We start from the raw sequence: 14840 nt of genomic DNA on the forward strand, positions 1-14840 counted from the left end.
TAGGAAGTTAGAGGCCAGCCTGGGATTCAGGACACCTTGTTGCAACAATCCAACCAAGAATAAAATGAGAGGTTCAAAAATTTTAGAGTTAATTCCTGGGACTGGGGCAAAATCACCAGATCACAGTCCTTTCAGAGCGGGGGTCCAGCAGTCCCCCGCCCAGATTAACCTTAGGGTGTGACTAGGGTCAAGTTGCCCCTAAGAACCATGGAATGTGTTAATTCCTCCTCCCCCTTGCTACAGCCTAAACTGCACGTAACAGGGCAGTACTGGGGGGGGGGGGGTCAGGTGTCCCCCAGGTAGCCAGACCTGACCATTTGCAGTTTTGGCGCCTAAAAACAAACCAATCATTTTAAAGATCAGCTCCCCTAGAGACCCTTTCACCCAATCTTGTAACGCTTAGACTTGCACTTCCCTACTTGTGGTTTTTTTTTTTTTTTTTCGTTAAAAACCCTGTTCCCCCAGAGTTGGGGGTCGCTTGACCCTTTGTTCTTGTAAAGGGCAGCCACCCAGCTCGAGTTTGTAATAAAGGACCCTCGTGTGTTTTACATCTGACTCAAAAGTCTGTCTTTTGGGGGACTCGAGATCTGGGCATTTCAAAAATCTAAAGTAAATAAATAATAAAAACAAGTTGAACAGTACTCAACCACGTTAAGAGACACACACAAAGCTTCTAACCCTCTTTTTCTATATGTTACACCTCTTAGAAAGAAGCCTGGGAGACTATTTCCACAGTTATTTATTGCAGTCAGTCCTAGGGAATGAAAATGAGGAGATAGAAAGGGGTGGATTTTTTTTTTTTCAATTTGCAAGGCCTATATAATTTCAATGAAAAGGACAGTAAACTTACATTTATGGTTTTCTTAAAAAATACAGGTTTTTAAACCCGGCGTGGTGGTGAACACCTATAATCCCAGCACTCAGCAGAGGCAGGAGGGTCTCTGTGAGTCTGAGGGAAGCCTGGTTTACAAAGTGAGTTCAGGACAGCCAAGGCTATACAGAGAAACCCTATCTCAAAAACCAAACCAACCAATCAACCAACCAAAACCATGCAAGGGACAAGTAAGTATCAAAGCTGGGTGTGGAATGCACACCTTTAATCCCAGCACTTGGGAGGCAGAGGCTGGCTGATCTCTCAGAGTTTGAGGCCAGCCTGGTCTAGAAAGCAAATCCAGGACAGCCAAGTCTACACAGGGAAACCCTGTCTCAAAAAAACAAAACCATACCAAACCAAACCAAAAACCCCAAAACCAAACCAAACAATCTTTTATTGTAATATAGTGTATGGGGACTTGATTAGGTTCATTTTCTCTGCCAGTTAAAGAATTAAAGTTAGGAAAAGGTTGAAGCGAAGAAGGTAGAGCAGAGAAATCTCAGGCACCACAGACACAGTCAGCAGTAGGAAGGCATATACTGAGGTAGGGGAGCGTGCGCGCGCCTCACACACACACACACACACACACACAATGAAAAAGACCCTCTGTAAAGCCAGAAACTCTAGCCTCTTCTCAAAGGCTCTGGTTTCAAAATCCTCTGCAGAGTTTTCCTCTTGGTCAGTTTGAGTACAGGATGGTGACAATCCTGAGCAGGCCTTCAACTTGCAGAGCCATCCATCAGCGGGAGGCCTTTTGTTTCAAGTTCAGAGGTTGAAGAAAACTGGAGATTTGCCACCTTTATTATCTAGCCTTGGCCCCTCTCCCTATCTATCTGCCAAACAGGGAGTCTGTGTAATTTCTAATCTCTTAGTCCCGCAAGTTTTTATTTAGGCAAGGTGCCTGAAATGCTACAACAAATGAGTTTATGATAGTGATAGCTCCCAAGTGGCTGTCTCCCCAAGAGCTGCATTTATTTATTTATTTTGACAGGGTTTATCTGTGTTGCCTTGGGTTTCCCGGAACAGTGGCCTTGAACTCAGAGACTCTCCCTCCTGAGTGCTGGGATTAAACTCGCACAAGGTGCGTTTAAATAAAATCCAGAATCTAGAATGAAGCAGTTCCAATTTTGACCTGCACAAGCTCAAGAATATCACCACTTCCTCCTGCACCGAGTCTCAATGCTTTCTCATTTTGAATGGCCAAATTGTGTTCACCTGTGGTTTTCCTTGCTCTTTTCCACTGTAAACCCTCCACTCCCACCAAGTCCATCTAGGTTTTGTTTTGGTTTTACACAGACAAAACTTCCAAGTTTCAAGATTTCCTCTAGCACTGGGCCCCATTCTCATATCAACGCTGATTTTTTTTCCAAATTTAAGATTTGATTAAAACTGGCTCACTGCATAGATAACATACTAAGCTGTGTCTATTGATATGTGAACATTCTCATTACTTTGCATTACTTCCCTTTGAAACATGAGTTTGGGTTGGCCTTTTTTTTTTTAAATAGTGAGAAATTTAAGTGAGAAATTTAAGATTTGATTAAAACTGCATTATTCAATTGTCTTTACAATCGGACAGTCTTTGGAGTCTAGAAGCACCGGTACCACCATTACTTATGTTCCTCCCAATAATCCTTAAATTTGCTAGCTATGTTGAGATAAAAACGTTTAGGGCTGCTCTCAAAAAGCATTCTATGAGGAGCGGTGTTTGTCAGGATGCAGTCTAAAACGCTCCTTTCCAGCCAAAGATTCGTATTAAGGCTCATGTGTTTCTTACAAGTCCTAAGCCTTCGTTTGGAATAAAGATGGCCTGCGTTTTCTCAACTCTGCACTCCCTAAACCTTTAGAAAGATGCGTCTTGGAGGTGACTGCCTCGGTCTCCCTCTGGTCCCCAAATGACGTAAGGCTGAAATTTCTGACTTTGGAAATGCTGCCTCGGGAAAGAGGTATAAAAGCACGGACAAGTGGCTTGGTAACCTGTTCCTCTACTTAATGACCCATCCACTCTGCCTTTGGCTCCCGAAGCTCTACAGGAAAAGGATCAGGCCTTTGAGCAAGTCAAATTCTGAGGCTGCAGGCCTGCAGGAAAGCGGAGGGTGGAGAAAAGCAAAAGCGGCTGCTCCCCGGGTCCCTGCCCGCAGCCGCCATCTTTTAGGGTGGGCTGCGCAGGCACGGGGCCCGCGGGCAGAAGCCGAGAAGACGTGGAAGCGTTGTTGGGCCGGATCCCGGTTACAAAGAGAAAGCGCGCCTGCGCTCGGGCGACCGCGGCGAGGGAGCGGGGGCCCGGGAGGTGGGCGCGTGCGCAGTGAGAGCCCGCCAAGCACCTGGAGGAGGTGGGGGCGAGGTAGAGCGGCGTGGTGCTGCAGAGCGCTTGCGCAAGAACGCGACGGTGCGGGAAGTAGGGGGCGATCCGGAGGATGCTCGCGGAGTCGGAACTGGACGAGATCTCGCGAGATCTCCTGCGGCCATATATACGCGCGGCGAGCCCGCGTCCTTTCCTTGGCGTGATTCCGTCCTGCGTGTCTGTTCCGTGGAGCAGTACGTGGTTTTCTCCGTCCGACTTCTCTTACACCGAAGTGCGCGCCTCCGCCTCATGGAAGACTCGATGGACATGGACATGAGCCCTCTTAGGCCTCAGAACTACCTTTTCGGTAACTGCCTGGCAGGGAGGGGTTGGCCCGGGCCTGGTGGTTTGCGCGGGGGGGGGGGGCAGTCTAGCCAAGGCCTGTTGTGTGGAGAACGCGGCGTGGGTGGAGGCCGGGGGACTGGGAGGACCCTTCTGGGCCGCGGAGGCCGGGAGGAAGGAGCGGCCCGAAGGCTGGAGAGCCGCCGTATCTTGGGGCGGGAGCGGCCCAGCCTCGAGCCTCGGGCGTTGGTGGATCCATCGGCCGAGGGTGCGACCTTGCTTGCGGCGCGAGGTGGGGCTGCGGCGACACTTGCTCCTCGGGGTGAAAGCGTCCACAGGGTCTGGTTCCAGGCAGCTGTTTTTTTCAGCGTTGATTACCGAGGCGGCTGGCCCAAGAGAATGGGGCCTGCAGAGCAAGGCCTGCATCGCCCTACTGGGATGATACAAACGCAGGCCGTAGGGCTCTCCAGGTACTGCGGAGCACACACCTCTGGACATCCGAGGAGTTAATCCAGTAATGCAGCCAGGGCCGAGCAGGCCCCCTAAGGAGGAGGTAGCCGCAACCTCTGGGAGCACGTGGTTGCCACGTGGTTGGGGGTAGGGAGGGGGTGTGGGCTCTACATCCGGGCTCTACTTGTCTTGTCAACCCTGAGCCTTGGGGTCCTGTGGTTTAGATAGGAGTGCTGGGTGGGTAATACTGACTGAAGCGGAGGGTGGCATCCCGGCTTGGAATGTTCTTTGTTCAGATTTTTGAACATCCACAGGGATGGTAGTGATTTTAGAACCCCTCTTCAGCCCACGCTGCGGATGACCGTGCTGATGGTCCATGTGACTTAGTGTTAAGAGTACCACTAAATCTAAATCGTCTGTGTCTCTAGAACTACTTTGTTAGGACAGGGAGAGGAGGGTTTAGCAGGCTGAGGGCTCACATTGGCACCAAGGCATCTGGTAATCCTCAGCTAACGTCTTGGTCCCACAAACTCAGGTGTTTGGCATTCAGTGACTCAAGTTTCAGATTATTAACCATGCTGAGGTTTGTTAAATCAGCAGTGGGCTCTGGAATAACTGTTAAGTGGTTATTAAATGAATCGCATAAATGGTAGTGTTTAAGGGAATTTCCCCCTCAATAGAAATGGGTTCTTACTAAACCCGAAGGCTTTGTATCTAGCCATCCTGCATAGATAACATACTAAGCTGTGTCTATTGATATGTGAACATTCTCATTACTTTGCATTACTTCCCTTTGAAACATGAGTTTGGGTTGGCCTTTTTTTTTTTAAATAGTGAGAAATAATTTTGTATGTTGGATTTAGTTCAGCCACTAGGTTTGGTTCCAGTGTTAAGTCATTTGACTCTGTTGTGAAAATGGCAATGGTGCCTAGTTGTAGTTGGTAATGAAATATGAGAAAATGGAAACACTTATGGGTTTTATTTTAATTATATAGAACTGATTCCACAGAGAATGTAAATTTGGGGTCTTGATGTACCTCTTGCTAGGTTTGCTTTTTCTTTTACAGGTTGTGAACTAAAGGCTGACAAAGATTATCACTTTAAAGTGGATAATGATGAAAATGAACACCAGCTATCATTAAGAACGGTACATAATTTTCAAAGTACTAATATTAAAAGTTTTAGCTATGTAGCTCAGCAGTTCTTCCAGAGGTCCTGAGTTTAATTCTCAGTAACCACATGATGGCTCACAACCATCTATACTGGGATCTGATGCCCTCTTCTGGCATGCAGGTGTACATTCGTGCAGATAGCACTCCTGAAAGTCGTTAGAAAAAATTTCAGCCATTTAGTTGTTAACTGAATTAGGAGTTATAGACAGTATGTACATGCTGTTTAAAAAGAAGTGGGCATCTTTGCGTACCTGGTCACTGTATTTGAAGCTGTGCGGGACTGCCGGCTTTCTTCATTTACTGGATTGTATTTTTTAGGAACATACATTTCTATGCATTTCTCAAGGTTAAATATGAGGTGGTTAAGTTTTCCATCAGTAGTGGTGAAATGCTAATTAAATTTAAGTGATGTTCATAAAGGCTGAGAATTATCTTTGTTTACAGGTCAGTTTAGGGGCAGGGGCAAAAGACGAATTACACATCGTAGAGGCAGAAGCAATGAACTACGAAGGCAGTCCAATTAAAGTAACACTGGCAACTTTGAAAATGTCTGTACAACCAACAGTAAGTATATTTCTAAACATTTGGTGTTGGTAACTTAGGTTTCACAGAAGTGTCTCAAAGGTACATCTGCTGTTAAATTGATTATTTCTGCTGTTTATCTAAATAGGTTTGTTTATTGTATAACTTTGGTGTGAAACAACTCTTAGCAATGCTTAGTGATTTAAAATTGCTTTATTTATAGGTTTCCCTTGGGGGCTTTGAAATTACACCACCCGTGGTCTTAAGGTTGAAGTGTGGATCAGGACCTGTGCACATTAGTGGGCAACACCTAGTAGGTATGTGGTTTTTTTCATTTTAGTTTACTATGTTTTTGGCTTAGTTCCCAGTATAGGCTGGACCTTTATTTTTTTTAACATTTATGTGTTGGCACATGTGCCACGGTGTGTGTAGCCAGGTCAGATTGGTGTCTGCCACCGTGTGGGTCTTGGTTCCAGCTGATGTGGTTTATTCAAAAGAGCCTCAGGAAGGCTCCTTCTGGACCTCCAATTTGGACTTGATAAAACATATTTTACTAATTGTCTTGTACTGAAATGAGACTCCAGTAATGTGGACCTAGAAAGGTGTAATTTTTTTGTTCCTAAAACAGCAAACATTCTGAAGTTCTGTTCTTCATTTGCTGCCTTTAATAAAATCTTAAAAATACTACTTTTGAGTTCTTGTCAACAGTAGTATATCCTATTTTATGTTAGCTGTAGAGGAAGATGCAGAGTCAGAAGATGAAGATGAGGAAGATGTAAAACTCTTAAGTATGTCTGGAAAGCGATCTGCGCCTGGAGGTGGTAACAAGGTTCCACAGGTGAATATGTGGTTTTATTGTAAATTGTATTTTCTGGCTTGTAGTTTGGTTGGTCACCGAGGATTGGCTGTTGCTCATGAATGTATATTTTTCTTTCCTTAAGAAAAAAGTAAAACTTGATGAAGACGATGAGGATGATGATGAAGATGATGAGGATGATGAAGAGTAAGTATTATGATTTTATAAATTCGATATTACATGTACTACAAAGGGATTCAGGATTTAATTTGCCAGTGGGCTCTGGCAAAAGTGATTAAAGGATAGTAGTTGATTGAAAGTAAAGATTTTGGCCTGTGATTCATTTTCCTTACATTACTGTTCTAAATGGGGCACTGATTTAAAATATGGTTAGAGATAATTTTATGTGTTTATTTGAGCAAGATGCATCAGTAAAAACAAATGTGAACTGTGGAATTATTCTGACTTAACAGGCCCTCAAATATCTTGTTAATTGTGGGATTGTTCATCTGTATTGAAAAAGCATGTTACAGGAGGGAGGGGTGTACTGAGGAGACAAGGGAGGGGCTTACAATTGGAATGTAAAGTGAATAAATTATAAGTTAAAGAAAACATTAGGAAATAAGGTAAACTTCCAGGAAATCAAACTTGGGAATTGATCTTGATATGTTGATCACTTCATACGTAATGGTTAGTAAGGGACAGATAGTAGATTTGAAGTAAAATTTAAGTTTGTTTCCACTGGTGAGATAATGGTTCAACATTAGACTTTCCATGAAAGTAATGGCTGAAGGTTTATTAGCTAAGTTGGAGAGTTAGAGCTGGAATAGATAGAGGTGATGTCCCACACCTGTAATCCCAGCACCTCGGGAGGCAGAGGCAGGCAGAGCTCTGAGGTCAAGGCTAGCATGGTCTACAAAGCAAGTCAAGAACTGCCAAGAGAAACTGTCTCAAGAAATGAAAAACCATTTCCAGAACTCCATGAAATCAGTGATGTTAGGCATGGATTCAAATCCTGGGTCAGATACTCAAATTGTATTGAAGATTGACTTCCTTATATTAATACAGTTATAAGTTTGGGGAGTGGCAATATCATTAGCAGATAACAAATGGTTATATTACAAATAATTTGCCATTTATATAAAGGATTTTGACTTTTGCTATTGGAGGAGGATCTAGAGCAGTCCCCTGTGGAATTATTTATAAACTAATAACATACTATTATGAACTAGGTAATGAAGGCTACATTATTTACTAAATGACAGGTAATACTTATATTTCCTAGTGATAGTCTTCAGAATAAGTAATTTTTAGGTAGTACATGGCTATTTTAATAATACATAGTTAAGGATAGAGGAAAAGATAGCAGAAAAGAAATATAAAAATTGGCATTGTTTCTGGGACAGAGAAAGTATTCATGGAGTGGGTTCTGAGGCCAGTATTATACTAGCAGATAGTGTTAAAAATCAAGTGCACTGGGTTTGTATGTGTCTTTGACATGGGATAAATCCTGACAAGACAATTTTCCCCATGGAATTCATGGTTTCTTTGTGAGACTAGTGTGAAATACTGTGGCCACTTGGTGACTTTGGGTTAGACTCAGTGAATAGTTAAACTTCATTTGCTTTATATATAATTATTTAATGTAAACACACAATGCCTGAAGAATATTTTGTCCTTTGTATTATTTTACTCTTACTTAAAGCAAGTGCCATGTGGCTCCAGATCATAATCTCAGATCTAGATTGTGAAGTGAAAGGCAGAAGCAGCACCTTTTGAGATGTTAAGTAACACTCAAGTAGTTGGAGGTGGATTGTTCTGTTAATTGCAATCTGGCAGCTTAATTCTAATGGCACATGTATCTTTAGGAAGAGCCAATAAAATAAGCCTTGCCAAACACTACACACATTGGAATGAAGAGTTGGAGGAGCAGAAGGAGCTTTGATTGTCTCGAGAAACATTAGGACACAGAATTAGAACAAGTTTAAAATTTTTGCTGCTTTTAACAAGATGCATAGAATTCATTGGCATTAGAGATGCTTGTATTACTGTATTTTAAAACATTTCACCAGCCCTAAAAGGCTTAACTCATTGTTCATATTCCTTAAGCTTTATAGCTAGCTACTTTGAGAGTTTTGTAGATTTATTGCCAATTCAAAGTATTTTCCATAATTGAATCCTGTTCATTTGTGTCTCACTTTACTGATTTTGACAAGGTTTATCCCTATACTCAGTTTTTTTTGGGCTGAGAAATCTTGGGATATGCTATTGCTGTGGGCGTTGAATATAGGAGCTCTTCCTAGTGATAAAGAATAATGTGTGAAGTACTGTCTTCAACATGTTTGGTTTATAGTCTGTAGATGATATATGTTTTGGGGAAATGTTCAGATTATACACATAATTAGACAAGCATCTTTACCCTGGTGGGGTCTATCATGTAAAAGTTACTTCTGCCCTAGAAGGATTTCTCTGTATCCCAGGCTGTCTTGGCCACCTTGAACTCCTACCTTCAGGGCACTGAGACTAAACATACTAAACATACGTCACTAAAATTAATTTTCAAAAAGCCTAGTCTGGTCCAAAATTTACAAACTTGTCAATGTGCTGCCATGAAAATTTGCTTTTGTATCTGATGACTTGATGTTACATGGACAATGCGGTGTTCTTTCTGCAGAGAGCTCTCTACTACTGTAGGCTCCTTGAGCACCTGCAGATATCAGTGTCAATATCGACAAATTAGTATATTTTTATTTCTGTGGAGTTTTGGCATTTTAACTAACTGCTGATTTTTAATTGAAGCTATTCACAACTAACATGGCAAAATTAATCAACTACATTTTATAATCCTTTGTAACAATAGTTAATTTGAGTAGGGGTAAAAGCATGGCATTTGTCTGTTTGAATAGCCAGCTGACTTTACTGTGGGAGATATGGCTGTCCTGGACTTAATTCTGTAGATCGGGGGGGGCCTCAGTTCAGACCTGCCTGCTTTCCTGAGTTTTAGGGTTAAAGGCATGTGCTACCACTGCTCACCTGATTTTACTTTTTTTAATGGTTGAGTAACATTGTTACAGTAAGTTCTTAAATTTCTTGATCCATTCAAATACTGGTGCGGATTTACTATTAGGATTGTGTGCTACAGTGGATGAATATGGCTTCAAATTGACCACAAATTTACATTCTAAGTTTCTTGGCTTATTTCATTTATAGTGATGATGATGATGATTTTGATGAGGAGGAAGCTGAAGAAAAAGTTCCAGTGAAGAAAGTGAGTACATAACATGACATTAAGTTGTCAAAATGACTAATAAAAGGATATGAAAATTCCTTAATAGTGAAAACTAAGTTGATCTCATTAAATTGGTTCTGGGCTAGAAAAACCGGGAACATCTTTCTGTTTCCCACAATGTTTAGTTGCTTGCTTACCTTGGTTAAGGGCAGTTTACTCTGTATTGATGTCTGTTTTGGATAGAAGGCATACTGACTGATCATTCTCCAATTTCAGTCTGCGCGAGATACACCAGCAAAAAATGCACAAAAATCAAACCAAAATGGAAAAGACTTAAAACCATCAACACCAAGATCAAAGGTAAGTCATTGGTGACCGAATTAGGAAAACTAGTAAATTCTCTATGAAAGCTAGTCTGCTCAAATTTGGTGTTCCGCCCTGGCTACCCAATAGATTATAGTGGTCATTAAAATAAAATAGCTCGGTCTGGTCTGGGCTCAAGGCATCAGTCTGTAGTTTACTTTTCATTTTGTAGACTTTTGTATTCTGAGCTTTGTGTTTTATAACTATAACTTTCACGATTGTATGTAGAGGTCAGGAGTTGATTATCTCAAGGTGTTTGGCAGCAAGATGCCTTTACCCTAACATTTCTCCTGATTGTTTACTTTTTTTTTTTCAAAGACAGTGGTATTTCTGAGAGTCAACTCTAGCCCAGACTGGCTTTTTGAGTAGCTATAGTCATCCCTCAGCTTTTCAGGGCTGAGATGATAGGCATGAGCTAATCTGGAAAAAAGCCTTGAAATACTTTATTGTGTCAATTTATATTAGCAACTAGCCCATACGTTGTAAGATTGTAAGAATATTTGAGAAATCTTGGTAATTGTTACTAAGAACAATATTTACTACTTTTTAAAACTTTCCAGGGTCAAGAGTCCTTCAAAAAACAGGAAAAAACTCCTAAAACACCAAAAGGACCTAGTTCTGTAGAAGACATTAAGGCAAAAATGCAAGCAAGTATAGAAAAAGTAAGTAAAGCTACCTTGGAATATATTGGTCTTTCTTAACACTTTAAATTGTACCAAATGGGGGTTTGAGTAAAAAAGGTTATAAAAGCAGATGTATTTACAATCTTGTATTTAAATTAATTACTCCAATAAAATGTACAAGGATGCACTCTGATCTTAGAACTTCAGTACTTGAGAACAAACATTCATTGTCTTCTGAAAAGCCAGCAGAGGGCGTTTGATTTTTTTTTTCCAGTAATTTTTTTTTTTTTAAAAGAGGACTAAGTTATGAGATTAAACTGAGGGTAAAAAGGATCACCTTTAAGTATTTTGTAGTGATTTGGATAATTTCTGTGCCCTGTATACCAAAGCATCCTAAGTCCATGACCTGGAATTCATGTGTATGTGGCTAATCTTAAGTTTATCTTGTTTGGCCATTTGCCTGGGACTAAAACTTCTGGGGTTTTAGAAAATGGAATAATCATTTCAAATGGTTTTTGGAAAGTTAAAGATCCTCTCCATTGTGATTCTAACATGCTAGTTATTGGGAACAAGTGTGGAATAAGGAAATTGCCCGATCTTCATGTTTTTTCTATATGTAGGCCTCACATGGCTCCAGAAGATTTTCTTCCTTTGTGCAGCCACGAATGGAGTGGAATTTAGCACATTAATGCCAGCGCATATATTTCTTTATTAAACTGTAAACTTAACTAAATTTCCTAGTGTCACTGATTTATTTTTTATCCCTTGCATACACTGCTAAAATGATGCCCCTCCCCCCCATTTTAATGTGGTCCTATCTCCTTGGTTTAATTGCAGGCGCATTGAACATTCCTGGGCACTACTGGTAAATTAAGCCCAAAGATGGGGAAAGATGAAAAGGAGAGAAACAAATATAGTCCATACTGAGTATCATCAACAATCCAGACTGAAGTCTTCTATTTTAATCTCAATCCCCTTTCCTGATTGGCCATCCATTCCCCCTTGCACGCTGGAAGCAATTTCTTGTTTTCCGATAGCATTTTTCTTTTTCCTGTGATGCAGAGAACTTTACTGCTTTCTACTACTTGTGCAAATGCCTCATCTCTTTGACCATGTTTTAATATCTTTGTATCCTTAGTTGCTCAATAAATTTTTAAATGAACCAAATAAGGATGTATGTGAGACTATTTTAAAATTACTGTAGTGACTTGTTTTCTAGGTGATAAGAGGCAGTTGAGTACATTAGTACTCTAGATCTTGGAAATTGGAAGCCTAGGTCTTACTAAATGCATAAAAATGCGACAAAGCTAAAATTTAGTTAGCAAAAGGTGATAGGTTTTACCTGAGGGATAATTATAGTAGCAGTTACTTTATGCTGATAGGTTACTGGTCTAAAACTTGGGGGCAAACCTTGCAGGTTTGCTGATGTTGTGCTTCACATGCAAAATCTGCTGCAGTTAGTAAAGGGAAGCTACTGTAGACCCTTCAGCTGGTCTTGTTTACGCTGTCCTAGAGTTTTGGATTGAATTTGGTTTGTTACTTAGTGATAAAACTTGCTGCATAACATGGTTAGACACCGAAGTTACTGCATTGGCGTGCCTGTGATATAAATGGCTGTGTGGAGGAATTGGACTTGCAATGATGAAAAACCGTGATTTTAATGTGCTGCCTGTTTGGGCCTCAGTGATACTGCTATTTTAATAAAATGGAGAAGTTGAATGGACAATGAACAAATTAAGTTGTTCATGTAACGGCATGCAAATATTTGGGAATTCTTTATTAGTGTCTCCAGCAATTTGTATACTTGACCTTAATAATGCTTTTTTCTCAATAGGGTGTTTCTCTTCCCAAAGTGGAAGCCAAGTTCATTAATTACGTGAAGAATTGCTTCCGAATGACTGACCAGGAGGTAACTGAATTTTCTGTGAACATGACCAAATCCAGATTTTCATTGTGATTTATTACTTTTTTTTTTTTTAACTTTTAGTCTCTTAAGTTGTTGGCTCCTTGTAAAAGGTTCCTAACCACAGACAGTACTTAAATACATGGAAAGAATTTAATTGGCAGTCTGGGCAGATTTTTCTAGTGCACATTTTTCCCAGCTTTTAAATAGTTGGTAAATTATTTCTTGGTTACAGAACTTAGTTTTATTCTTGGTAGTGTGTTGGCTAAGGATGTAGGCTGTGGCTTTTCTTTGCTCCATTTGGCTCCTCTACACAGTCTGATACTTGCTTTGTTGGGATACTTGCTTTGTTTGTAGGTACCTTCTCCCAGTAGTGAAGAAGGAATATTTATTTTAATAGAATCAAACTAGGTGTGTTGAAAAGCTCTTTACATGTGAGGCTTTATGTAAATATCAGAAAAATGTTTTATGTTGGTAGAACCACTTGGGCCATAGCAATGGCAAAGGACTACCAGTGATGTTTTCCCAATGATAATGTATTTTAAGTTTCTATTCATCACAGCTGTAAAAGGGAAATATAAGAGTTGAATGGGCACTGTTATATATTCTGTATGAACAGATGCTTTAATAATAGGTTTTATCATTATCAGCCAGTATCTCCTGACTTCTATATTTGATCTTTAAGTTAGAAAAATTGGGGCAGTTAACTTTTATAGAGCACTATTAAAAGGCATTCAAATAACAGTGTTGCCTATTAAGGAACCTGCTTGTCTTGAGAAAGAATGAAGAAATGAAATTAACTGAATTCTATAGTTAACTTTTTTTTCTTTTACAGGCTATTCAAGATCTCTGGCAGTGGAGGAAGTCTCTTTAAGAAAGTGGTTTAAACAGTTTGAACTATTCCGTCTTACTTCATTTCTGTAACAGTTGATATCTATCTGGCTGTCCTTTTTATAATGCAAAGTGAGAACTTTCCCTACTGTGTTTGATAAATGTTGTCCAGGTTCAATTGCCAAGAATGTGTTGTCTAAAATGCCTGTTTAGTTTTCAAGGATGGAACTCCACCCTTTACTTTGGTTTTAAGTATGTATGGAATGTTATGATAGGACATAGTAATAGTGGTGGTCAGATGTGGAAATGGTAGGGAGACAAATACACATGTGAAATAAACTCAGTATTTTAATAAAGTAGCACTGTTTTTATTTGCTTATTTAACTGTTTCATCCTTTGAAGTTAAATGTCAGTACCCTCATCCTACTTAAGTGTTCCTGCCCTTTTTCCCTCTAGCTGTTACTGCTCATGCATTTCCATTTATGTAAGCCTTCAGTCATGGATGATTTGGGAGCTAGTACTTAAAAACACCCTTTTGAGACTCTGATCTAAGTTGGACATAACCATTGTGGTTCATTTGTCTGGGTTTGCTGTGGTACATTAACACAGTATTGTGACACTGCGTGGGAGAATACCTGAAAACAAATGTCTTCCTTGTACTTATTTTAGCCTTTCTGTTTGGAAATTCTTTAACTTAAGTGGTTCTTAATGTCTGAATCTGTTGGGAATTGAGATTCTCAAGTGGAGGGTCATACGAGGTGGGTTGAATATGGTACTGTCTGTTTCCCAGTCATTTGTTTGATGTAACTTCTAGTCAGGAGCTTCACAACCTCAATTGGGTACACAACAGGAATAAAAGTCAAGACTTTAAAATTTGGCAAATAAAATAAAAATGAAATTTTTGAGTAGCAAAAGAGCACCTGGCTAAACCTGTCAGTTGTGATTATAAGTGTTAGGAACACCATTTTGCAAATGGTAAGAGTATGTGTGAGACCTTTCAGAGAAGCCTGGGACAGAACTAATCCCAAAGCAAACTTGGTAGGATGACAAAGACAATGTTTAAACCACTAATCTATAGGAGCAGAGCTTTGTGCAGTTAGACCTTTAGTGTGGACATAGTAGTTCTGGCTTAGTTGGCCATGGGATGGTATGTGCAATACGGGCTGAGCATTGAGGTAGCTGTATGACAGGATGTGAATGTTGGTTTTGTATAATGTGAACTTCTATGTTGTTGACTAGCCCAATTAGCTTACTGGAGTGGTATTCGGGTAGTGCCTCATACAAGCTATGGTAGGCAGTTAGTGTTGTATTTTCAGAAGTGGAGTTAACATTTGCCTTTTGAAGTCTTCGTGAAAGGAGAGGTCTTGGGTTTTGAAGGTTTGTCCCATGTACATGAGTGCTGTTTCCATGGTTGTGAGCCACTATATGGTTGCCGGGAGTTGAACTCAGGA

At 40.4% G+C, this 14840-nt stretch overlaps 1 protein-coding gene across 2 annotated transcripts; it reads left to right on the plus strand.

The window, feature by feature from the left end:
- The first annotated feature begins 3240 nt into the window (after positions 1-3240).
- On the plus strand, positions 3241-13768 carry Npm1 (nucleophosmin 1). Of its 2 annotated transcripts, XM_021629156.2 has the most exons (11): positions 3241-3525; positions 5018-5097; positions 5567-5686; positions 5868-5961; positions 6376-6482; positions 6586-6647; positions 9651-9708; positions 9946-10029; positions 10593-10694; positions 12490-12564; positions 13394-13768. In XM_021629156.2, the coding sequence occupies exons 1-11, from the start codon at positions 3468-3470 to the stop codon at positions 13430-13432; spliced, it is 879 nt and encodes a 292-aa protein (XP_021484831.1). In that variant the 5' UTR covers positions 3241-3467; the 3' UTR covers positions 13433-13768. The 2 variants fall into 2 exon arrangements, with proteins under 2 accessions (XP_021484831.1, XP_060219860.1); XM_060363877.1 differs by lacking the exons at positions 12490-12564; positions 13394-13768 and adding an exon at positions 11493-11825 and having other exon boundaries at positions 3337-3525.
- Positions 13769-14840: the final 1072 nt, after the last annotated feature.

This window comes from Meriones unguiculatus, chromosome 11 (genome assembly GCF_030254825.1).
Source record: "Meriones unguiculatus strain TT.TT164.6M chromosome 11, Bangor_MerUng_6.1, whole genome shotgun sequence".
Taxonomy (NCBI): domain Eukaryota; kingdom Metazoa; phylum Chordata; class Mammalia; order Rodentia; family Muridae; genus Meriones; species Meriones unguiculatus.

Coding starts and splice junctions, on each gene's coding strand:
- Npm1 (XM_021629156.2), top strand. CDS start 3,468: ATGGAAGACTCGATGGACATGGACATGAGCCCTCTTAGGCCTCAGAAC. Junction 6,483..6,585: donor GTGGTAACAAGGTTCCACAG/GTGAATATGTGG, acceptor TCTTTCCTTAAG/AAAAAAGTAAAACTTGATGA. Junction 6,648..9,650: donor GATGATGAGGATGATGAAGA/GTAAGTATTATG, acceptor TTTCATTTATAG/TGATGATGATGATGATTTTG.